We start from the raw sequence: 26,757 nt of genomic DNA, 5'->3' as shown, positions 1-26,757 counted from the left end.
GTCCTCTGGTGGTCCGTTTTGTTTGGATCGACCACCAGAGGACACAGGCAGCTCAGTAATATGTAGCACCAAGCACCACTACACTACACCCCTTCCCCCCTGTCACTTATTAACCCCTTATTCACCCCTGATCACCCCATATAGACTCCCTGATCACCCCCCTGTCATTGATCACCCCCTTGTAAGGGTCCATTCAGACGTCCGTATGATTTTTCCGGATCCACTGATATATGGATCGGATCCGCAAAACACATACGGACGTCTGAATGGAGCCTTACAGGGGGGTGATCAATGACGGGGGTAATCACCCCATATAGACTCCCTGATCACCCCCCTGTCATTGATCACCCCCCTGTAAGGCTCCATTCAGACGTCCGCATGATTTTTACGGATCCACTGATACATGGATCGGATCCGCAAAACACATACGGACGTCTGAATGGAGCCTTACATGGGGGTGATCAATGACGGGGGTGATCACCCCATATAGACTCCCTGATCACCCCCCTGTCATTGATCACCCCCCTGTAAGGCTCCATTCAGACGTCCGTATGATTTTTACGGATCCACTGATACATGGATCGGATCCGCAAAACACATACGGACATCTGAATGGAGCCTTACAGGGGGGTGATCAATGACAGGGGGGTGATCACCCCAATATAGACTCCCTGATCACCCCCCTGTCATTGATCACCCCCCTGTCATTGATCACCCCCCTGTAAGGCTCCATTCAGATGTCCGTATGTGTTTTGCGAATCCGATCCATGTATCCGTGGATCCGTAAAAAACATACAGACGTCTGAATGGAGCCTTACAGGGGGGGGTGATCAATGACAGGGGGGTGATCACCCCATATAGACTCCCTGATCACCCCCCTGTCATTGATCACCCCCTGTAAGTCTCCATTCAGATGTCCGTATGTGTTTTGCGGATCCGATCCATGTATCCGTGGATCCGTAAAAAACATACGGATGTCTGAATGGAGCCTTACAGGGGGGTGATCAATGACAGGGGGGTGATCACCCCATATAGACTCCCTGATCACCCCCCTGTCATTGATCACCCCCCTGTAAGGCTCCATTCAGAAATTTTTTTGGCCCAAGTTAGCTGAAATTTTTTTTTAATTTTTTTTCTTACAAAGTCTCATATTCCACTAACTTGTGTCAAAAAATAAAATCTCACATGAACTCACCATACCCCTCACGGAATCCAAATGCGTACATTTTTTTAGACATTTATATTCCAGACTTCTTCTCACGCTTTAGGGCCCCTAAAATGCCAGGGCAGTATAAATACCCCACATGTGACCCCATTTTGGAAAGAAGACACCCAAGGTATTCGCTGAGGGGCATATTGAGTCCATGAAAGATTGAAATTTTTGTCCCAAGTTAGCGGAAAGGGAGACTTTGTGAGAAAAAAAAAAAAAAACTATTTCCGCTAACTTGTGGCAAAAAAAATAAATTTCTATGAACTCGCCATGCCCCTCATTGAATACCTTGGGGTGTCTTCTTTCCAAAATGGGGTCACATGTGGGGTGTTTATACTGCCCTGGCATTTTAGGGGCCCTAAAGCGTGAGAAGAAGTCTGGGATCCAAATGTCTAAAAATGCCCTCCTAAAAGGAATGTAGGCCCCTTTGCGCATCTAGGCTGCAAAAAGGTGTCACACATCTGGTATCGCCGTACTCAGGAGAAGTTGGAGAATGTGTTTTGGGGTGTCATTTTACATATACCCATGCTGGGTGAGAGAAATATCTCGGTCAAATGCCAACTTTGTATAAAAAAATGGGAAAAGTTGTCTTTTGCCGAGATATTTCTCTCACCCAGCATGGGTATATGTAAAAAGACACCCCAAAACACATTGCCCAACTTCTCCTGAGTACGGCGATACCAGATGTGTGACACTTTTTTGCAGCCTAGGTGGGCAAAGGGGCCCACATTCCAAAGAGCACCTTTAGGATTTCACCGGCCATTTTTTACAGATTTTGATTTCAAACTACTTACCACACATAAGGGCCCCTAGAATGCCAGGGCAGTATAACTACCCCACAAGTGACCCTATTTTGGAAAGAAGACACCCCAAGGTATTTCGTGATGGGCATAGTGAGTTCATAGAAGTTTTTATTTTTTGTCACAAGTTAGTGGAATATGAGACTTTATAAGGAAAAAAAATAAATAAAAAAAATCATCATTTTCCGCTAACTTGTGACAAAAAATAAAAAGTTCTATGAACTCACTATGCCCATCAGCGAATACCTTAGGGTGTCTACTTTCCGAAATGGGGTCATTTGTGGGGTGTTTGTACTGTCTGGCCATTGTAGAACCTCAGGAAACATGACAGGTGCTCAGAAAGTCAGAGCTGCTTCAAAAAGCGGAAATTCACATTTTTGTACCATAGTTTGTAAACGCTATAGCTTTTACCCAAACCATTTTTTTTTACCCAAACATTTTTTTTTTATCAAAGTCATGTAGAACAATAAATTTAGAAAAAAAATTATATATGAATGTCGTTTTTTTTTGCAAAATTTTACAACTGAAAGTGAAAAATGTCATTTTTTTGCAAAAAAATCGGTAAATTTCGATTAATAACAAAAAAAGTAAAAATGGTCAGCCGCAATGAAATACCACCAAATGAAAGCTCTATTAGTGAGAAGAAAAGGAGGTAAAATTCATTTGGGTGGTAAGTTGCAATAAACCGCTAAAGTTGTGAAGTGCCGATTTGTAAAAAAGGACCTGGTCACTAGGGGGGTATAAACCTGTGGTCCTTAAGTGGTTAAAGTCAATATCAGACCAAGCGGACTCCAAAAAAAGCTATAAACTGATAAATATTCATTAGATCGCAAGAGACCGGGTTCTGAAATTGCTCATAGTCTTCATCAAGTGCATAAATATGGTTACTAGCACATTTACATGCAACATTTTGTAGTACACTTTTGGAAAGAGAATGAATTTGTCAATTAAAATTGCTTGAAGTTGATGATTTATCTGGACTGAATTGAATCTGACCGTTGAAGGAATTAGACCCGAAACAAATTTTTGGAAATTCACTCATCGCTAGTTGTTTGTTATCTAACTTTGTATATATATCTATATATATATATATATATATATATGGCATTGCAGCCACAATCAAATGTGGTTTTTTTTAATCGCAGGATTTTTCTAAATGACAGAATATACAATAATTTTAATAACGTAAATAGCAATCCTACTTGTGAAGCAAGTTTTAAAGCCAGAAAAACAACTGACTGATGTGGTTTGATACATTTTGTAAATGTAGCCGAAGTATACAATGCAGGTTACATGAGGTTATGATACATCTAAAACTGGGTATAAAAACTGATTGGTGAGCCAAGAACCTGAACTGCTAGTTACTAACAGGGAGAAATGTATCTTCCCCCCCCACAGCATTTTTTCAGCATAAAAAAAAAAAGCAGAAACCCTGGGTTTGTAAGTTTTTAAACACCATCGTACCTAAATCTAGGTGCACGTGGTGTTTGTACACCACCCTTGACACTTTCCAAAAAGGAGTTGCGGTGGGGGTGGAGTGTGGGCAGGACAATCGGTCCTGGGGCATTTATCATTTATGCCAGTTTTCTAGCGTAAATCTTGACTGAAGTCCTCACTGGATACGGGATGGCGTAGATTTCAATATAGGTGCGCGGCCTGCTGGATGATGCACTTAATTTATGGAAAGGCGTGCACCTCGTCGTAAATTAAGTGCATCTTCCGGCATCGCAAGGGGGGGTATAAAGACAGGTGTACAAATACTGGTTTTGATAAATGACCCCTTTAGTGGTTTAAAATTCTATTTTGTCAGTATATTCACAATCGTGTAAAAAATAAATAAATAGAGATGATCCGATTATTTTTCTTGCTGTAGAGGATTTTATTTCTTTCTACTTGTACAGCTATCGTTTACATTGCAATAACGCAGTTTTAGAAACAGCCCAAACCCTGTCTCCCGGCAGTTTATTATTAACACAAGCATGACAAAGCGTCGTGAATTCAACATAAGGAGGACAAAAAATATATATATATAATAAAATATTGACTGACCTTTCCTAAAGATTAGTGACTAGCTTTAGGATGTACCTTTAAAAAGGGATTGGGTTCAAAACATTCATTAACCCCTTTAATGCCAGTGGGACTGGCAATGCATTGCTGTTCCCCCTGGCGCCAAAGAGGTTAAAAGGCACCAAAGACAAAATATACATATTTACAAAGATACAATAAGAACAAAAGTTACACAATCCTTCGACAGGGTGTCTGAGTTTTTAAACTTACTGTAAACCTTCACTTGCAAAAAAACAAAAAAAAACAAACAGACTGTTGCGTTTAGACAAAATAACTTTTCACATACACTGGTGCAATACATTAAAATATCTTGTAAGTGCTCTATCACAATAAAACAAATTTCAGATTGGATTCTGCCCGCAGATACAATCTAAATGTATGCCGTATTTCAGAATTTCTTTATAGCGCTTTTTTTTTTTAAACTTTTTTTTTTTACTCTTCATAATATAGGTATAGTTTTATTTCTATATATATATATATATATATATATATATATATATTTTTTTTTTATAACTCTGACATAAATTCCTTTTCCTTTGGTTAAAACTATAACAAAAGTTAAAGCCCTCTCTTAAAAAGCAAACACAATAAATTCTTTGTTCTATTTTTCGCCTTTAGAGTGCACAGTTTGCATACCATAAAATTAAATACTTTTTAAATTTTTCAAGGGTGCAAGACTAGCGACTAGAAAAATATCTGAATGAGGTGCCTTCTAGTGCTGGTATAATATTGCAGCTGTAGCAAAAAAGGTACCTTTTAGGGTCATATCAGCCTAATCTTAAAAGCAAGGCTACCACTGGCCAAATGACTCAAGAATGCCTTATTGCTCTGTAAAGAAGGGGACTAAGGCGGGCTAGGGCTGAACTCTACCCAGAATGGAGCAGTTTATCATTTCCCATTCGAAGAACAACAGTCAGTTGATTCTACCATGACAGTCTTGCGTTTGACCACAGCTTGGTGCATTGCTAGGTCCTGTAGCAGCCAAGAGATTTACATAGACTTAAGTGTCCCTCACATAAGTATGTCAAACATCTAGCACCTGGCACTGACACTAATTCATTCAGTCCCTCTTATGTACATGGCTAAACACTGACCACTTTGAATACAACCCCTTCGTAGGGTGCATTTATACATATATATATATATGTAACTATATCCTAATGTATTTTATAAGGTGCCAAATATAGATTATTATTAAGGTCACAAGTACTAATATAGAAACTAGAGGTGGCAAGGTGCTTTTTTCAAGTGCTTGTGTTTTGCTGCATCCAAAGAATGCCAGATGGCATGCTAGTTTGGAAAGATTGGTAAGAGGATTGGTAAATTATTTGACTTCCCAACAGATTGTGGATTCCCCCATTTTGTACCTGGCTTTTTTTTACAGTCACTAAAACATGGCTGTTGATAATATCCTTCTACTAAGCTAGACACTGTTAGCCACCAAAGAGAAAATCTTAAAATAGAAGAAAGGTGCTTCCCATGGGGCATCTTGGCAAATATTAACAAGGGAAAATAATAACTGCCATAATGCCTTACCGCAGACATACAAACCGGAAAATCTCAAGGGACATGTGCATCCCAGGCTGATGAACTACCTACCAAAGTATGGTGGGTCTAAAACTGGATTCTTAACATATGCTAACCTTCAATGTTATTATTAGGAACTCACTCCCAAACTAAACATACTAGCATTCTTACACAGCTGGTGCTTCAAAAGCTATATTTCACTCCACGTGGGAGTGCCAGTGCATTGTTGGCTGGGTCCACACAGCAAGGTGCAACAGGCTTTGCATGCCCAATTAAACTGTTCATTCAGTCTTTTCCTCAAAATTTTGATTCTCTCAGGCTGAGAATTACAACGTTGAAATAATAAAGAGCGCATGGTCACTATGCCACACAGATTTAGAAAAAAAAAATGTATATATATTTACAATTAAGGGCGCACATTTCACATGACCAGGAACAAAAAAAAAAAGCTAAACCCGTTTTGTTTTGCCCATATGCGCTTAAAAGGTCAAATAGAGGCACTCCAGTATCACTGGGCAAAGTTCAGCATGATTTTGGGAGATCAGCGGGGAGCTCTGCTTGAGACACACGGTACTGGACTTTTGTGTTGGTGATTGCACCATGCTTTTGACGCAGATGAAGTCGCAGTTGGCTCTTGTGACGAAAATGGAGATTGCATTTTTCGCACTAGAAAGGAAATGAGAGAAGAAATTGATGTCAAAATTTTTAAAAGGAAGTATAAGTTATCATCTTATATTTTAAACATTCTCAGCAACCAGTTCATATCTTATGCGTCTACACAGTCTGGAACAAATGTCTATGTATTTACTGTATGCCTACACCAACATTTCTGTCTATTTACATTGCTAAGCAACGAAATAACATGCCATGATTTTACTGAAACCACTATTTATCAGGGTATCTTCACACTAGGGATCGACCGATATTCATTTTTTAGGGCCGATACCGATAATTTGTGAACTGTCAGGCCGACAGCCGATAATTTATACCGATATTCTGTGAAATTTCATTATTTTTTTTAAAATCCTACACAAATCTGCTGAAAATTACTATTTTTATTGTTAATGTGTATTTTTTTTTTTTTTTAATCTTTCTTTTTTATTTATACTTAATATTTTGGTGTTTTTTTTTTTTACTAACTTTTAGCCCCCTTAGGGACTAGAACCCTTGTCCTATTCACCCTGATAGATCTCTATCAGGGTGAATAGGAGCTCACACTGTCCCTGCTGCTCTGTGCTTTGTGCACACGGCAGCATGAAGCTGAACATGGCAGCCAGGGCTTCGCCACCTGTGCCACCAATGATTGATACTGCGGGGCTTGGGGGGCGCACTGCGCCATCAATGAACATAAATCTCTCATTTATTCATATACAGGAGGCGGGAGCTGGCTGCAGAATCACATTGCCGGCTCCCGACCTCTATGAGCGGTAGCTGCGATCCGCGGCACCTAAGGGGTTAACTACCGCAGATCGCAGCTACCGCTCATAGAGGTCGGGAGCCGGCTATGTGATTCTGCAGCCAGCTCCCGCCTCCTGTTTAATTTGAATGAATGAGTAAGTCAACATCATTGGTGGCGCAGTGGCCACAGCCCCTCCCCTCCTCTTGTCTTCTCTCCTCTCATTGGCGGCAGCGGCAGCACAGAGGGAGGAGACACTGCTTCCTTCTCCCCTGTGCTGCGGAGGGAACACAGAGAGCGCTGAGAGCAGCGTGATCTGTGTTCCCCATACGTTATCGGAATATCGGCAAAATAGATGCCGATACCGATAACGTTCAAAATCCTCAATATCGGCTGATAATATTGGTAAAACCGATAATCGGTCGATCCCTACTTCACACATGTAGAAAAGCCAGGGTTGTTTTCCAGCTCACCTTCCAATTTTTGTAGCCCCATGCACGGAGTTGGTCGAGTCAGTCTATATACTGATTGTAGCAATTTGAAGGAAATATACTCCAGGACGGTTCCAATGTGTTTGTAGTTGCACTTTATTGTTCAATTCTCCAAACAGCAGTAGCAGTACCATTGGAACCGTGCTGGAGTATATTTCCTTCAAATTGCTACTATCTTCACACATAGCATATACTGTATGTGGCAGAATGTCTGCAGCTGAAGAATCCATTATATATAAATTGGATATCACACGTATTTGGATGTGCATAAATTCTTCAGAAAGTAAATTTCTTATTTGACTAAAGCATCATGTGAAATATACAACCTAATCCAAATCAACTAGCATAAGGATTTGTAATACACATTTTTACATGGTGGACCTACATGATAGGGTTTCTCTCCAGTGTGAATGCGCAGGTGGCTCTTTAATGTCTGCAAGTGTCTGAACCTGGTTCCACAGATCTCGCATGGGTACGGTTTTTCTCCAGTATGTATTAATACATGCGCACGGAGATGAGCAACCTAAAGATACAAAATGCTAATCATTTAATTGAAAGCATGGATTCTGATATAAACAAACATAAAATAGGTTTGTTGAATGGTCATAATGATTAAAAAGTATCTACAGCTATGTCTTCTGACATTTACTACAACACGTGTCAGTAAATACATAAACCTCTTCTAGCAGAGGCCAGGAAAGGTCTTCAATGATGTTAAGGACCATCCTCTCTATGCAAGTTACTATTACAGACGGGCAAGCAAGAAGAGAAGCAGCTGGGAATAACCCATGTCTGTGGAGAGCACTACATAAAGTGTTTGTTTTCAGTCTTCAAAGGGGTTTTTCCAGGAGTACAATATTGATGACCTATCCTTGGGTACATCTTCAAAATCTGATCAGTGGGGGTCCAACTCCCGGTGCTGTGCTGCGGCCTTCTCACAGCGCACCAATCACAGCACTGTACACTGTATAATAGCTTTGCTTGGTATTGCAGCCCAGGCCTATTTACTTGAATCGGTCATGTGACCTATGAATGTGACTTAATTGGTCTAGAAGAATGGCTGCAGCACTTAACGGACCAGAAATTGGTGGGAGTGCCGGGAGTCAGACCTCCACATATCAGGTATTGATGATCTATCCTGAAGATAGGCTACCAAAAAACAAACAAACACTTCTTTAACCATGGAGAGACATAAGAGCTGTAGACCCAAAACAATAGAACATTTCTTTATTAAAGGCTATTCCAACACTGCAATGAAGCAAAAGTATATGGCCTTTAATGGGGTTTTCCAGAAATGATTATATTTTATGCAATGCCCACAGCCTGCCTCCCAAAAAAGAAAATTCATAGTTACCTGCTCCACAACATCCCAGTCCTCTGCTGTCTCCATCTTCCAGTCCCCGCACAGTTTACATCCAGCTGGCTATGGGCATGGTCACATACACCTCTCCGGCCAATGACTGGCTTCAGCGGTAATGTGACCACAAGCATTAGGGTACTTTCACACTAGTGTTTTTGTTTTCCGATATTGAGTTCCGTCACAGGAGCTCAATACCGGAAAAAAACTGATCAGTTTTATTCTAATGCATTCTGAATGGAGAGCATTCCGTTCAGTGTGCATCAGGATGTCTTCAGTTCAGTCACTGTACGGTTTTTGGATGGAGAAAATACCGCAGCATGCTGAAGTTTTCTCTCCGGCCAAAAATACTGATCACTTGCCGGAATGCCGGATCCGGCATTAATTTACGTTACATTGAAGTGTATTAGGCATTAAGTGTTTCGGCAAAACGGATCCGGATTTTTTAATAGCGGATCCGTTTTTCGGGATGACACCGAAGAGACGGATATTTCAATGCATTTGTCATATGGATCTGACAAATGACATCAGTTTGCGTCCGGATTTACGGATCCAGCAGGCAGTTCCGGCGATGGAACTGCCTGCCGGAATTTTCTGCCGCAAGTGTGAAAGTACCCTTAGCTGGAGAAGTGTATGTTTCCATTTCTATGGCCAGCCGGGTGTAAACAGTACAAAAACCGGAAGATGTAGACAGTGGAGGGCTGAAGCAGCATGGAGCAGGCTAGTATAAATCTTCTTTTTCAGAAGGCAGGCTGCAGGTATTACATAAAATATATGTAATGTGTAATATATATATATATATATACACACATAAAAAACATTTGGTTTAATGTATGTCTGTGTGGTCAAGACTAGCTTTGTAATTGACATGTACCTGTACAAAGCGGGCACCACATGTCTCACACTTATACGGCTTTTCTCCAGAATGAATTCTTGTATGGGTCTTTAGGTTTGCAGGTCGATTGAATTGTGCGCCACAAATACTACACCGATATGGTTTTTCACCTGGGGATTAAATAAATACATGACAGATTAACATTAAAAGATAATAGGGGTCATGTACTAAAATTGTAGGCCCATTTATAAATTTTTTGCTGCAAGTGCCTTTTGCGACAAAAACGAGATTTTTGTATAACTTACCAGTAAAATCTCTTTCTCGCTCTTCCTTGGGGGACACAGGAAACCTTGGGTATAGCTCATCTCCATAGGAGGCGTGACACTAAGTGAAAGACTGTTAAGCCCCTCCTCCAGCAGCTATACCCTCAGCCTGGAGCGAGCGACTACCAGTTATGTGCCCAAGTAGTTAAAACAAAGGCAAGGATCAACCAAATTAACACCAACAAGTCAAAACTCCCGTCAGGGCAACCAAAACAATTGGTGGGTGCTGTGTCCCCCAAGGAAGAGCGAGAAAGAGATTTTACTGGTAAGTTATACAAAAATCTCGTTTTCTCGCCCAATTCCTTGGGGGACACAGGAAACCTTGGGACGTTCAAAAGCAGTCCACAAATAGGGAGGGACCACAACCCAAAGTGAATTAAAGCACCATAGGCATTAAGGCACCGCCGCCTGCAAGACCAGGCGGCCCAAAGCATCATCCGCCGATGCATAAGTGTTCACCTTGTAGAACTTGGTGAAAGTGTGCAAAGAAGACCAGGTGGCCGCCTTACACAATTGTTCAGCCGAAGCTCGATTTCGCTGAGCCCAGGAAGCCCCGACCGCTCTGGTAGAATGAGCGGTAACACCAAAGGGCGGTTCCCTGCCCTTAGCACTGTAAGCCTCAGCAATAGCCATCTTGATGAAGCGGGCAATAACCACTTTAGATGCCGCCAGCCCCCCTGCGCGGACCCTCCGGAACCACAAATAGAGAATCCGAGCGCCGAAAGGGTCTAGTTACATCCAAGTAGATCCTCAGAGCCCTAACAACATCCAGACGGTGAAGATCCCGTTCCCGAGGATGAGACGGGGACGGGCACAGAGAAGGAAGGATAATATCTTCATTCAGGTGAAAAGCGGACACCACCTTCGGAAGGAAATCCGGAACCGGGCGGAGAACCACCTTGTCCTGGTGAAAAACCAAGAGGGGTTCTACGCAAGAAAGTGCCGCCAATTCAGACACACGCCGAAGAGACGTGATGGCTACGAGGAAAAAAACTTTGCAAGACAACAAGCGAAGGGAAACCCTGCGCAAAGGCTCGAAAGGAGAAGATTGGAGAGCCGTCAGCACAACATTAAGATCCCAAGATGGAACGGGAGCGCGATACGGGGGAGCATAGTGAGCAACCCCCTGCAGAAAAGTCTTAACTGGACCGAGCGGAGCCAGAGGTCGCTGAAAAGGATCGAAAGCGCTGAGATCTGACCCTTTAGGGTACTGAGACCCAAACCCAAGTCCAGACCAGACTGCAAGAAGGATAAAATCGTGGGGAGAGAAAACCGAAGGGGATGAACATCTAAGGTCTCGCAGAAGTTCAAATAGGCCCGCCAGGTTCGGTAATAAATCCTGGACGATGCCGGTTACGCGCACGAATCATGGTACGGAACCACGTCAGCAGAAAACCCCCGCCGCGTTAGGACCGCGGTTCTCAATAGCCACGCCGCTAAACGTAGCGACCCTAAATGCTGGTGGAAGATCGGCCCTTGAGAGAGGAGGTCTTCTCTTAGAGGCAGAGGCAAGGGGGCGTCTGCCAGAGCAACATAAGGTCGGCGTACCAAGGACGACGAGGCCAATCCGGGGCTATTAGGATCGCAGGCGTGCCCTCCGCCGCGATCTTCCGAAGGACTCGTGGAAGAAGAGGCAGGGGCGGAAAAACGTAGAGGAGAGAGAACTCCGTCCAGGGAAGGACAAGCGCGTCCGCGCCGTAAGCGTCCGGATCCTTGGTTCTGCCATGAAGGTGGGGAGCTTGTGGTTGAATCTGGAGGCCATGAGATCCACGTCCGGAGGACCCCAACGGAGGCAAAGAGACTCGAAGACGTCGGGGTGCAGAGGACCACTCGCCCCGGGTCGATCGTCGTCGGCTGAGGAAATCCGCCGCCCAATTGTCCACCCCCGGGATGTAAATGGCCGAAATGGCTGGAACATGAACTTCCGCCCAGCGAAGGATTAGAGACATACCTCCCTCATTGCTGCCGCGCTGCGAGTGCCCCCTGATGATTTATGTATGCCACAGCCGTGGCATTGTCGATTGCGACACGAACAGGGTGACCCTGATGCAGCGAAGTCCAATGCCGGAGTGAGAGGAGAATCGCCCTCAGCTCCAGAACGTTGATCGGCAGTTTGGACTCCGATGGAGACCAAGTGCCTTGTACGGACCGAGGAGGAAACACCCCCCCCCCAACCCCGCAGACTGGCATCGGTGGTAATCACCAACCAAGTTATCGGTAGGAAGGACTTCCCTTGGAGAGGGGTCCGTAACCACCAGAGTAGAGAGGAGCGAACCTGGGGGGGGATGGGGAAAGTGCTGATCCAGACTTTCCTGGGACTTGTCCCATGCGGACAGAATGGCAGTCTGAAAGGTGCGGGAGTGATACTGCGCGTAGGGGATTGCTTCGAAACAGGCTACCATCTGTCCCAAGACCCGCATGCTGAACGGAAGGAAGGACGGCGGTGGTTCAGAAGGCTCTGAACCGACCGATGAGTGAGCTGGCGCTTCTCTGACGGAAGCCGAACCTCCGCTGCATCTGTATCCAGCAGCATCCCTAGAAAGATCAGTTGCTGATGGAACAAGAGCGGATTTGGGAAGATTGATAATCCAACCGAACCGGCGTAGGTTTGTAGCGAGAGGTCCACACTGGCAGATGTCAGTGACAGAGAGGGTGCCTTGATAAGGAGATCGTCCAAATATGGAAGAAGAAAAACTCCCTGGAACGAAGTAAGGCGAGGACAGGGGCTAGGACCTTTGTGAAACGCGAGGGGCTGTCGCCAGCCCGAAGGGGAGGGCAACGAACTGGTAGTGGTCGGACCCCACTGCCAAAGCGCAGAAAGCACTGATGACACCGAGCGATTGGAATATGAAGGTAGGCGTCCTGGATGTCGATAGAGGGCCAGGAACTCCCCTTTTTCCAGAGAGGCCACCACCGACCTGAGAGACTCCATCCGGAACCGCTGAAGACGAAGGAAACGGTTTAACCGTTTTAAATCCAGAATGGGACGAACCGAGCCTTCCTTTTTGGGGACCACAAAAAGGTTCGAATAGAACCCTTTGAATCTTTCCTCCATAGGAACCGGAGCGATGACCCCCTTGTCCAGAAGGGTACGAGTGGCAGTAAGAAATCGGCCGCCCTTTGGGGATCTCGAGGAAACCCGGGAGCGAAAGAACCGAACTGGGGGGAGGGACGCAAACTCGAGTTTGTACCCGGAAGACACCACTCGAGAGCCAGGCGTCGGAGGACGTGCGTCTGCCAGAAGTCCCTGAACAGGAGGAGACGTCCCCCCACCCGGGTGGTGTGGGGGGCGCACCTTCAGGTAGGGTTCTGCTTGGTCGCGGGGAGGACGAGCAGGCGTGTGACTTGCGCCAGGAGGGCTGGGTCCGAAAAAAAGGCTTCTTACGTCTGTCTTGGGACAGGGTTAGAGGATGGACCTGAAGTGGTGCGAGGTGTGGGAGCTCTGCGGGAAGACCTGAAGCGAGAAAAGGTGGGACGGCCTCGAGTGGTGCTCCTAGTCCTGGATTGGGGAAGATGTGTACTCTTCCCTCCCGTGGCTTCAGAGATGATTTCATCCAAGCGGGCCCCCGAACAATCGAGAACCAGTGAAGGAAGGCCAGTAAGAGACCGCTTTGACGTGGCGTCCGCCGTCCAAACCTTTAACCAAAGCTCCCTTCTAGCCGAAACGGCCAGGGCAGATGAACGGGCTATAAGAGCCCCCGCATCCAGAGATGCCTCACAGACAAATTTTCCGGCTTGAACGATAAGTTGGGCCAGAGCCCGGAGGTCCTGAATAGGGACGTCGGATTCAAACTCCTGATCCAGCTGAGACGCCCATTCTGAAACCGCTTTTCCAGCCCAAGCGGAGGCAAAGACCGGCCTGAGGGCGGAACCGGAGGCTGCAAAGATACCCTTTGTAATGGCCTCTATCCGGCGATCTTCCGTGGATTGTAAGGAAGAACCATCTGCAACGGGAATAGCCGTGCTTTTGGACAAACGGGCCACAGGGGGGTCGACTTTAGGTGGTGACGCCCAGTTTGTAATGCAATCCGCCGGGAATGGATAACAGATATCCAACTTCTTAGGCGGGGTAAAACGGGCATCAGGACGGGCCCAGGCCTTAGAAACCACCGACGAGAAGTCAGCGTGGAGGGGAAAAACCGCAGACGCCTGTTTTTGGCGAAAAAAGGAAACACTGGCCTTTTCAGAATTAGGAGGGTCATCGTGAATCTTAAAGGTATCACGGATATTGTTAATAAGATGGCCCACAGCAGAAGCCAGCTTTGAAGGCAAGGCCGAGTCCATATCCCAATCAGAATCGGCTAGTTCCCCTTCAGAGGGCATATCCTGTAATGAGGAAGGACCCGACTGAGGGCGCACCCTTGGGGGTGATACCGAAGCATCCGAGGATGATAGGTGCTCCGCCCTGGACCGCTTCTGGAGTTGACGGACTCTGGAGGTGTCGCCTGGAGAGAGAGACTCAGACGGGTCAGCTAAGGTAGCGGACCCGGAGGGCCCAGCAGGGGAATTATCCAGCTGCGGTAAGGGCAATGTATCTGCAAGGCGGCCCACAACATTAGTGAGACTGACCACAGCCTGGGAAAGGGATCTAGCCTAGTCAGGGGGATCCAAGAGGCCAGGGGGTGACACAGCAGATGGCGGACCCTGTAATGGGGCTTTGCAAGCCGAGCAATGCGGGTCAGGCTGCCCTTGAGGGGTGCCTTACATGCGGTGCAGGTATGATACCAAGGACCAGCAGGCACTGAGGGGTCAGACATGTTGGCTGGAAGTAATATACAAAAAACGTCCAGGCCAGAGGGCTGCAGTGCTGGAAGGGGTCAACAGTCCTACCAGGTCACAGTGGGAGCAGGCGGCAACAGCAGCGGCAACAGCAGCGGCAACAGCAGCGGCAACAGCAAGCGGTCCTCAGAGCCCTGAGGTAATCTGTCCTGAGAGCAGGCAGGCACGAAGAGGAGCGGGGCTAGTGAGGGCGGGAAGAAAGACATTCCGCCCCTTGACTGAAGCCTAACATGTACAGTGGAACGGAACGAAGCTCCGCCCACCGATAAGACTTCTCGCGCGCGCGCGTGATTCAAAATATTACATGCGCCGAAACCCCACAGAATAATGTCCCCCGTTCACTTCCATATAAGCGGGAGGCGAACGCACACCAGTGGCCGGACAAGAGCGTGCGCTGTCAGAATATCAGCCGACAGTTGAACACAGCCGGCAGTACACGTGTGCCTGCTATCCAGCAGCTGATAACGAAAAGCGGCCCACGGCCGCCGCACCTGAGGTAAAACTGCGCTGTAACCCTCCCCCACGAGCATCGCTCGCCTTTTGCCCACACACAAAGGAGCGCAGGACTCACAGCTAAGAGAGCTGTAACTTGTAACTGACATGAAGGCTCGGCAGAGGGGACAGCAGATCAGGCCCTAACGGGGGGGGGGGGGGGGAGGGGGTAGAACGGCTGCACAGCCACCTCACCATCGACGTTTTCACCCTCTGTCATCCAGCCAGGACGCCCCTTCAGCCACTGGCACCGAAGTGGCAGGGAGCTGGAGAGGGGCTTGCAGAGGTGGCGACCCTTGTGCTGGCGGATGCAGGGGAGCTGGGCTAACCCTGGTCCTCCTTTTCTTCTGTGGGGGAGGCAGCAGTGCGGATAGCCGGCACTGGCGCAGCTCAACCCCCGGGAAAACAGAGAGGTCTAATGCGACTCTGTTGTCCCTGTTGAAAAAAGGAAAAAAAGTTGAAAATAATAAAAGAGAAAAATAAAAATCTTTAGCAAAGACAGCTCTGCCAGTGCAGAGAGTGTCTTGCCTCCTTGACACTAAGCAAAAAACTGGTAGTCGGGCTCGCTCCAGGCTGAGGGTATAGCTGCTGGAGGAGGGGCTTAACAGTCTTTCACTTAGTGTCACGCCTCCTATGGAGATGAGCTATACCAAGGTTTCCTGTGTCCCCCAAGGAATTGGGCGAGAAATATTTGACTATTTAGCTCCTCCCCCCCTAACACCCTCATCACTCTTCCAAAAGGTGGACGGTAGGAGGCGGGCTACGGAAAGGAGAAACAGAGCCTGACTCATTTAAAAACATGTTTTTACTTAAACTGGCGTGTGTAAATGACCCTCAATATAAATTAACACTTTCGAAAATGGTAACTAAGGCTACTTTCAGACCTAGCGTTCAGAGAGGATTCGTCTGGTGTCTGCTCAGACGGATCCTCTCCTATAATGCAGACGTTTGGATCCGTTCAGAATGGATCAGTCTGCATTATAGTTTAGAAAAAGTCTGAAAGTTGTTCAGACGGATCCGTCCAGACTTTACATTGAAAGTCAATGGGGATGGATCCGTTTTGAAGATTGAGCCATATTGTGTCATCTTCAAACGGATCCGTCCAGACTTACAATGTAAGTCAATGGGGACGGATCCGTTTGCATCCGCACGGCCAGGCGGACACCCGAACGCTGCAAGCAGCGTTCGGGTGTCCGCTTGCTGAGCGGAGCGGAGGCTGAACGCTGCCAGACTGATGCATTCTGAGCGGATCCGCATCCACTCAGAATGCATTGGTAGCTAGACGGATGCGTTCGGGGCCGCTTGTGAGACCCTTCAAACGGATGCTCACAAGCGGAGCCCCGACGATAGTGTGAAAGTAGTCCTTAGTTGGGCTATACGGAAGGAAGTTCAACAATAGACCACTTCAATAATTTTTCCAAGTGTACATAAGAGAGGGAGTGAACCATTTTTTAATGCGTTACCAACGCCACTAGAATTTAAAATACCTTTACATCCAATGCTTGACAACTCGGAATAATTCAGCAACTCACCGGTGTGCACGGTCTTATGGCTGGCAAGGTTTCCTTTGTAGCGGAATGAAGCTTGACAGCGGTCACACTTATAGGGCTTATCGCTGTGCATCTGCAGAGTGTGTCTTTTCAAAGAGCCCTCTTCAGAGAAACGAGAGTCACATTCATTACAAAAGAAAGTGCCATTTTCTGTGCAGAAAACAAAAACAGGTAAGAGATTATAGGAAATAAATTATGTTCACTAATGTTGCCTTCTAGCAACTAGTCATGGGTTTATGTCCCAGCAAGGAACGATCTGCATGGATTTTTTTCTCTAAATACTTCAGTTTTCTCGAACGCTATTTAGCTTCCTATGAAATAGCTTCCATTGTGTACACATGCCTGTGATAAGGTGAGAGCCACATGGTATCAAATGGTTCTGCATAATATGTAAAACCTACCTAAATAACTGCTAAGAAATACATGATATTGGTTCATTGCAGTAGTACTTAGCAACTTACAGCTTAAGTAATATGCGTTCTAAATGATAGCTGAGTTTTTGGTTTTCAAATGTGAACTTACCACAGCTTGAGTCTGAAAACTCTGACTGGGTCTCAACTATCTCTTCTCCAAAGTTTGAACCCGGGGTGTGTGGACACAATTCTGGAGGGGATTGTGAAGAAAACATGTTGAACTTGGGTGTATGGATGTAAAGAGGCGAATGTCCTTCACTGCTCAAAGGTGACCCCTCCATACTCCTGAGAATAGAACAAACAAGTTACTCATGTGTTGTTTTATGATCATAAGGAAGGGTAAAAAAAAATGAACCATTTTCTACAAGCGAAATCGTGAGATTTAATTGAACTGCGTATAACTAAGGGAAACTTTTTATTTTGTTAGCTTTTCAGTGCTTACCTGTTTACCAGGCTGTTCAGCTTGCTAGCCTGGTGAATGGCTGTGTCTTCAGGGCTCACATTAAGTTTAGATGACGTTTGTATGTCCATATTTTCTGATTTAACTTGCTGTTGACATGTCTGAGAAGTGTAAAATGGTGGAGACAGGTTGACCATTTCACTTTGGTTGGCGCACGCTTCCTTGTCACTCTGGTTCAGAGAATTCAGCAATTATACTTTTTCCAGTTACAAGCTTTTGGGTCTGTAGATTTTGACATAGGAGAGCTGGATCCTTGTGAAATTCGAGCATTTTTACTGCTGCTGGACTCTGTTGGAGAGTTAGGTTGGCAGTCTGACTTCTGTGGACTTTGAGGGCTAACAAGACCTTTGCGGTTTACTGGAGAGTTTGTAGGTTTAAAGTGCGCTATTTCATCCTCTGAGGATGTTCTTTCCTCCTCTTTCCCTTTGTCACAATTATAGAATGGGCTGCTTCTTATGGATGGACCAGCAGACCGGGAGATTGCAAGCACATTGTATTGAGAGTCACTACGGGGGTCTTCCAATGAAGCCTCCTTAGGAGAGTAGATGTTGGTGTGGCACACATTGACAGACAAGTCTGTGACTGCTTTCCTGTAATCTCCTAGCACAGTCCTTGAATTTTCACCAGGTAACACACTTTCCTTAGGATATCTATTTGATCTTTGGATGTCAGCCATCTGAACATCTCTTACCTCTCCTCTGGGAAACAGAAACCCATGGACTGGTATGTGACCATACAGAGGGTATTGAGGATGGAGAGCCATTGTATAAATTGGGTATATAGGACCTTCCATCACAGATAGCTGTATTACGAAGAGGTACAGTATTTTCTGATATCTCACAGTTTCTGTAGGCCATAACATCAGGAGGCAACATTGACCTGCCTTGTAGAAAATCTTCTCCTCTAGATGGTTTCACAGAACTCACAATATCTTCACTGTCAAAAAACAAAGACAAAAAAATTATACTTATAGCCCAAAATAAGTTAACCATTATCTACAGAAGAGAAAACAAGATCATTGTAGTGCATGGAACAAATAAGCAGGGTAAAAACATTTACTGATGGAAATAACAAAACTCTACCTGGACTTGAGGAACCTCTGACAGGTATCCACGACATGCTCCATCTGTAGGTAAAGTGCAGTGCTCATGACTGCCATAATGCTGCTGTCTCTTAAGCTAAGTCGAGAAGTGTACATGAAATCCAAAAGGACCCTAAAGCCCTCTGCACTGATTTCCGGATCAAGGTTGATGATGTTCATGTTGCACTTCATCTGGTCGGTGAAGATGGCATAGAATAACCCACTGAAAGAAAAAATTATAATAAAAAATAAAACTCATTTACATTTCTACAAAAAAGGTCAAATAAGATACATGGGCAAAAATGAAAATTATAGTCAATACTAGATGGTATAACATCTAGTATCGACTATAATAAAACATAGAAAATTCATCAGAAATGCCACCCATCTGCACTAACCTGCAAGCCATCAGGACCGTCTTGTGAGCTCGAAAGTGTTCCCGATTTACAACGATGATCACATCTGTCAGGATGTCTCTACTTCGAAGACGATTAAGATTCAAGAGGACATCATTAGCGTGCCGTGTGAACTGGATGCAGCTGTCAGTTGCAGATGTCATTGTTGCCCCTATCCTAAAGCAAAGAAGACCCAATACTTCAATACTTGTCTATAACTGCTGTTAGCTACCGTGAATAACATTTCAAACAAGTTTCAACTTCCACTTTTGGTGGTTTGTGTTATTTATGGACCACTTCATTTTCGCCACTTATGAAAGTGGAGTAACATGCAGGTGCTAACCAACCAGTGACTTGTACATACAATGAAGATGAAACACACAAGTACTTACCCAAAGTTTCAATTCAAAATCCAAACTCTTCTTTGACTACTGAAAAAAAAAAATATATATATATATATATGAGTATGCATGTCAGATAGATGTCATATTGATGATATTGTCATATCATATACTACAGTGATGTTAGATTTTACATGTTAGACGACTGCTGTGATTCCATCTACTAAGAAGCTATGACTTAGGCTACATGCCCACGAATGTTGTTTGTTTGCGTCAATTCCGTTTTTGTTTTTTTGCGGATAGGATCCAGACTCATTAATTTCAACACCGTGTGCTGTCTGCATCAGCATATCCGTTCCGTAGCCCCACAAAAAAAAATAGAACATGTCCTATTCTTGTCCGTTTTAGGCATTGTTACAATGGATCCGCAAAAAAAAATAAACGGATGGCATACGAATGCCATTGTTTTTTTTTTTTGCGGATCCGCAATTTGCGTACAGCAAAACACATACAGTTGTGTGCATGTAGCCTTAGTTACAGCATGGAAAGTGTGCCAGGACATGTCAGCACTCCAGTTGGTCCTCAGGTTTCCATATAATGAGTCCTATGTTACAGTAAAGAGAATCTGGATGGAGTCTTTATGTTAATTTCCTAGGTACCTTGGTTTCTTCTCACAATTTAACACATGACTTCTGATGGCTAAGTGACTATGATGATAGAGGGAGATTATATTGTGAGCCCCTATGGAGACAGAGACCAAAATCTGGACCCTATATGAATATAAGCAAAGCAATGAAATACTTAAGTAAAATGTAACTGATATTTCCATAAATGAAAGAGGAAGATTTCAGAATGGATGAACGGACAAAACAGCTGGCCCAACAGATAACTTAACAGCTACCAAACGGTTAATATAGGAGTCATTTCCTCTTCCTATTCCAAGGAACCCTGAAACTAGGTATTTCCCTCGCCCAGTGGTTTCTCTACCTGTTTTGTACATTTCCATCCACAGAGAAAGAACAGTCCAAAAATGAAGAAAACCACCGATTGTTGGATTACATTAAGAGGAAAAAAAAATAGACTCACCGGCAGGCCAAAAGTCATAAATCCTTATCAATACGATCTGGAACCACTGATGTCCTACTATACCAGGCTCTACTATATGGACAAACATGTCCAGTTCTTTGCCTAGACTACCTGATCAGAAGTATCCAATTTAATAGTATGCCATTAAAATATCCAAGTAATATCCATATAAGACATTACCTTCTACAGTGAGAGCTGAACAGCCTCTTACATACATAGGATTGCAAGTAGAATATTAACAGACACATCCTATGTTATCACCACACTACCTGCTGTACATTGCTTTCCTGTACACAGAGGGATAGGGGTGGACACTGCAGCCGTCTCATTCTGGGAAATATTTGACTCAGACTGGGATTTCTTCACCCAGTGAACTCTAGTACATTTAACCTTCCTGAAAAGCTAGTCTGGGACATGGCCATACAGTATGCACTCCCTCGTAGGCTTCCCTAACACAAAACACATTTTACTTGTCAAAATCCAAAACTTGGAAGTCAGGGTCCAAGGAACAACACCTATAAACAATGAACATCAGACCAGGCATTGAAAGCACCCCTTTAATTGAATGTGAATTGTATTTCCACACAGATTAAAGTCATTTGGCCTCAGGAAGGGTGCAGGATTAGTGAAATGGATAAAGCATTGCGTTATTTGGGCTCAAGCATAAAAATGGGGCTCTATATTCCAATGCAAATCGTGCTTCAGCTCCTAGGCTAGCTTGTGGTCACCAAAGCAAGAGTTCCACAATCCGCCACCAGATGGCGATAAAGAACGTGGATTTTCTATCCTACTCAGGTTCTGCCTGCAGTTGAGCTGATCCCACAAACTGTCCATTGGCTACGGCCCTCGTTAGTAAATCAAACAGTACTGTATGTGGCATGTCGGATGTACCGCCACCACAATACAATACGTTTTCCTATAGCATCAGTAGTATAATTGTTACAAGTGGAAACGTTTTCTTATTCTACTGTCTATTCACTTAGAGGCAGATTTTACCTTGGCTTTTGTGACATATCCTCCCAGAAACTGTAGCTGACAAATACTGTACTTCTCATAGTAGTATTGGGAGGTTGGAAACTTCTAAATCTACAGCACCATCAGCATAACTGTTGCTCGTATGCAATTTGCAAGCCAGACCTATGTATATGTTTTTCCAACTGTTACTATAGAGGCCCAAGAGGTCTGTATATAAAAGCAGGGGGATGATGAAGGAGCAGGAACAAGACCCAAGGACATAGCATTGGTATAGTGGCATCTATCAAACCTTGGGGCAGAGAAGAACGGCTGCCATGCCCTGTAATGTCACGGCCACAATCCATTCGACCTGTTGAAGCCACATGTGACATAACGCTATGCCAGCATATATTCCAGAAAATAGTAATATACATCATTTCCAGATGTTATCAGTGCACCCCTGCTCTGCCACAGGAGCAATTCTGCTGCTTCAATGTCTCAAGGGATAACTCATGCTCTCCTATTAAAAAAAGTGGTTTTAATCTGTTCCTCATAGGAAAAACTGTTATGAGGGGCAATTTGCCCAGTTTGCTTTCCAGCAGAGAATCACTTTCAAGTTCAATGGATTAATAATTTAAAAGGCCGCCTGGGATTTGTGACTGGCAGCGAGCGCTCCCTGCAATGTTACTCATTCCTTATTTAACCAACAGCTTGTAACAGTATCAGAGGAGAGCAGCGACACAAGAAGGCGCAGCACTCAACTGGTTAATCACACCAGCCGTCGTGTGCCCTGGCAAAAGATAAAAATCGTCATTGCAAAAAAAAAAAAAGGTATGTAACAGATGAGAAGGCCAGCTCTGCTCTGTCATGGAGGCTTCACGTTGCAAACGTCCTGCCAGAAGAGCTGGCATAGCAGTCCGTAGCTACCACAGCAGCAATGTGGGGCATGGAGCTCGGGCACACACAGAAGTGAAGCCCTCATGGAGCCCAACGCCGTCATGATCAGAACCTGCTGTGGTGTCTGAGGGTGAGCCCATAGGCATGGTGCCAACTCCAGCTCACCCCACCTCTCGTGGGCTGTATATCAGTCACAGAAGCTGCGTCCAAGACATAAATGCCCTCTTGGTTTACAGGCATGAAAAGTCTAATAAACGTAACACCCAAAGAAAACTCGTTTTATTTCAGATACTAAGTGTACAATGTTTTGTATATTTTTATATACGACATGGCGGAAACAGAAGGTCTGTAGTCATGTCCAGGCATGACAGCGTTCACATCGCGTTTAACACATACACATGACGTACATAATAAACGGATACCCCACAGGGGCATTTCTTTGCAGGACTCTGCAGAATAGGACAGCGTAGTGTATTGGGCTGTGTTCACATCACGTGTTTGCCCTAGGTGTAACATATACATTAGGGGGAAAAAGGATGCAAAAGTGTGGTACACTACGCATTTCCATCCTGCAGAGTACAGTAAAAAAACGTATATTGTTTTTAGGCTACTTTCACACTCGTTTTGGTTTCCTTTTGTGAGATCCGTTCAGGGCTCTCCCAAGCGGTCCAAAACGGATCAGTTTTGCCCTAATGCATTCTGAATGGAAAAGGATCCGCTCAGAATGCATCAGTTTGCCTTCGTTCCATCTCCATTCCGCTCTGGAGGCAGACACCAAAACGCCGCTTGCAGCGTTTTGTTGTCCGTCTGACGAAACTGAGCCAAAACGGATCCGTCGCCATTGACTTACATTGTGGGTCAGGACGGATCCGTTTTCTCTGACACAATCTGGCACAATCAAAAACGGATCCGTCCTCCATTGACTTTCAATGGTGTTCAAGACGGATCCGTACTTGGCTAGGTTACAGATAATACAAACGGATCCGTTCTGAGCGGATGCAGACGGTTGCATTATCTGAACTGATCCATCTGTGCAGATCCATGACGGATCCGCACCAAACGCAAGTGTGAAAGTAGCCTTACAATGCAACCCTTGGGTGACGCAGGCCACTGTCTCCATCCGTTTGTCGTAGATGTTAAATGTAATACAAACGCGTAATGTGAACCTGGCCTTCCACTTTTACTCTCCTAATCAAACGTAATACAAACACACAGCTTTAGGCTGGGGGTCACATCCCGTTTTTTGCCATCTGCTCGATTGTATACAAAAACCGTATGCCTCAGACTGATGCCATGCAGCGGCATCTGTTCACCATACAGTTCCACTGTAAAGAAAAGGATACCTTAAACATATACTTTTTTATGCGGGATATTATGCAGGCTACGCTTTTTTTTCCAATGTATACCTTAAACGGATGACAAAAAAAAATTATTTCATGTGAACCCGGCCTTACACTTTTGCATCCTTTCATGAAAAACGTGAAGAGCCCTGAGGGATACAGCCGGCGGCCACTAGGTGGCAGTGCGCGCTCTCTCTCCACACTCTGGCAGGCGCTCTTCTGTCCCTCAGAAAAGTTGTGTTTGGATAAACACTCACACGTTTGTTCTGCTGTTTTGCCCTTTTCTTGCTTAAATAAAATAATTTTATGGAGTTTTTCTGAATCCTGACTCAACAAGTCCTCCCCCCGGCCATGAAATGACAGGTCTCTGGCTTGGACCTGGCGCGGAATGCCTTGGTTAGAGACACCTCCTTTGTATCTGTGACATTCCTGCCCTCCCAAATACGGCACCAGCCCCCGGCCAAGGAACATGTTTCTATTATGGAACCTGTATTTTGTCCCTTTTTCCGTGGCTTGTGCCACCCAAGAGCTGCATCTATGGATGAAGGCTTTATATTTTACACAGGCTTCCCCTAAATTGCAGGTGCCTGGCCAGTACATAATTATCAGTGCAGAAATAGCGTGCCCACCTTCACCCCAGTGCCCCAGACCTTCACCGGGCACAACACTCCTGACATTTCTCATTGAAGCCAAGGCAATGGAGTTTAGTCGCCACAAATAACACCCTGCCATACCAAAGGACAAACGCAGCTCTGCGGCACCGGACAAGTGGCGACTACAATGGTCGTTACATGAGATATCTATATCTACAGTCTGAGGGAAGACATGAGCGATGGAGCGCCATGATATTTTCCCTCACACACATCGCCTAAAAATCCATTGCTGCCCTTCAGCCAGTGCGGAGGAATGCGAAACCTCCAGTTAACCTCCAGTCAAGCCACGGGGGGGGGGAGCGTGTATTATTTAGCCCCTTGGCAAGGCTTCCAAGGAGCGGTATGAAAGGCCATTTAGGCGGTGAGGTAAGTACGGCTCCGCCGCTTCCCCCTCAGTGTCAGCAGCGTTTTCTCTAAATTTAGCGCGTCGCTGGGGAATTTTATCAAAGAGCGACGTTCTGATAGCGAGCGGCAGGGGGCGCTCCCGCGCCAGACACCGCGCGCAGACATCTGTTATTTACCACTTGTGTGGACGGCGTTCCTGCGCTGAAGGAAGCGACTACTGGCATCATGGAATACAAAATGTCCTGTAACCTGCAGGGCGCCCAATGTACTACAGCTAAAGAGGGCACGGGTGGGCACCCCCTGGGTGGGGGTCCCGTGCATTTAGGAGAGTCAACCAAAAAGAAATAATAATAATAATAACAAAGTCACCCAGGGAATTCCTGCCTAGAACGGGGCGCCCTGTCAGGGCACAGCCATGGGCACCAGCCGCGCGCCTCAGGACCCCCCCAGGCTGCTCCGTGCGGTGGTCTCCGGGAGTAGCGTGTGGAGCGGCGCCAGCACAAGTTCACTGGGCGAGGGTGATTTACGAGGCGCCCCCCTGTGCCAAGTTCCTTCATAGTAAACACTGAGCAATGGAGAGGAGCGCGAGAGGGAACGTCCGCCGGCCCTAATCCCCTCAAAACGGGCACCGTTAGCCAGAAATCCTCTTAATCCTCCTGGAGAGTTTTTTGGGCAGCCAGACTGCGCCCTCCCTGCCAGCCAGCAGCTCCATAAATCCACCCTGTTATCGCTGCTGCTGCCCCCTGTGAGGGAAGGGGCACTGCCACCCTCCAGACAGTCTCCTGCACACACACACACACACGTATGGAGCAGGGAAGCCAGACAGAGACAGGGAGGGCAGCAGCGACTAATGCCACACCATGCCAGGGAGAGCAGCACGGGCACACTGTCAGCTCCCGAGCAAAGTGAGCAGCAACACAGCAGGAGAAATCACAAGAGAGCAGAGGAGCCAGCAGCCTCCAGCCCCAGCAAGTCATAAAAACAGAATGAAAGAGAAGCAATCACCTGGTAGGGCTTTCCTAGAAAATCCTTGCATCACCACTTCTAAGAACCCCCAGTTCTAAGAATCAACAGGGCTCAATTCTCGGAATTTGAGCTTCTGATCCTACCATTATAAGAAGGCAGGGGAGGACGGAGAGTCTCCCAGCCAGCCCCTTTCACTGTCCTTCTGCCTATCGTCGCCGTCTGCGGGCACTTGGGGTTCCTCCGGGCACGCTGCCCAGCCAGAAAAAAAGGCCCTTCATAGGGGTTCATCTTTTTTCCGGCTCTTAATCGGGCTTTCAGCATATAGGGCTCCCCGGACCCCCCTGAGTGACTTGGTTTCGCCCGGCTGGGGGAGTCACGTGGTATGTCTTTGGCCGTGACGTAGGCTTTCAACTTCGAAGCCCGGCCCCGAAATTCTGAGAACTAATTTGCTATTCTGTGACATAAGAGAGACTGCGCTGCTAGACCGCGCTCCACACACTCACTGCACACAGCTCCCTAATAAAAGCCTCCTTATCCCCCCTACACACGTCCCGGGCAGGGTGGCAGTGCCTATGCAGCCGGAGCCCTCGTTCTGCAGCACTAGGGCTGGTCCCTGGACTGGAAGGGGTATGGTATGAGCCCGCAGGCTGTGCACCTTCTTTACTGTCTTGTGTGTTGTGTTGTGTCTGAGCCTGGCATTAGTGACAGCAGCACATCTCTGTCTACCTGGCATGGGGGACACAAGTTTAGGTGGCATGTGTGGGTGCCTGGGGTGGGGTCTGTGGGGCAGCTGACAGCCTTATAGGTGGCTTCCTGCGGGCACCAAGTGAGAGTGGCATACTGACAAGTCACAACTCTTCCATCAGTAGCCGGAACCAGGATTACAGGCCGGCTAATCAGATGGATGCCGCAGCCTGTGTCTCTTTAGTCCCTGACACAATGGCTTTAACTCCTCAAGGTTGTCACAGTTCCCACAGAAAGGCGCATGCAGCAGAGCTG

The 26,757-nt window shown here is 45.9% G+C and overlaps 1 protein-coding gene across 1 annotated transcript; it reads right to left on the bottom strand.

Moving 5' to 3' along the window:
- Window positions 1-4,396: 4,396 nt before the first annotated feature.
- On the bottom strand, window positions 4,397-25,865 carry BCL6 (BCL6 transcription repressor). Its single transcript, XM_040428391.1, is given in 12 exon segments — window positions 4,397-6,270; window positions 7,877-8,014; window positions 9,723-9,853; window positions 16,810-16,977; window positions 17,350-17,525; window positions 17,683-17,893; window positions 17,896-18,445; window positions 18,447-18,636; window positions 18,783-19,004; window positions 19,180-19,353; window positions 19,569-19,607; window positions 25,798-25,865. Coding segments are annotated over 10 exon segments (2,091 nt in total). The 5' UTR covers window positions 19,341-19,353; window positions 19,569-19,607; window positions 25,798-25,865; the 3' UTR covers window positions 4,397-6,126.
- Between the last annotated feature and the right edge of the window lie 892 nt (window positions 25,866-26,757).

The sequence above is a fragment of the Bufo bufo genome, chromosome 4 (genome assembly GCF_905171765.1).
Source record: "Bufo bufo chromosome 4, aBufBuf1.1, whole genome shotgun sequence".
Lineage (NCBI taxonomy): Eukaryota > Metazoa > Chordata > Amphibia > Anura > Bufonidae > Bufo > Bufo bufo.
The sequence above is the reverse complement of the archived record's forward strand: the minus strand, read 5'-3'. Positions and strand labels throughout refer to the sequence as shown.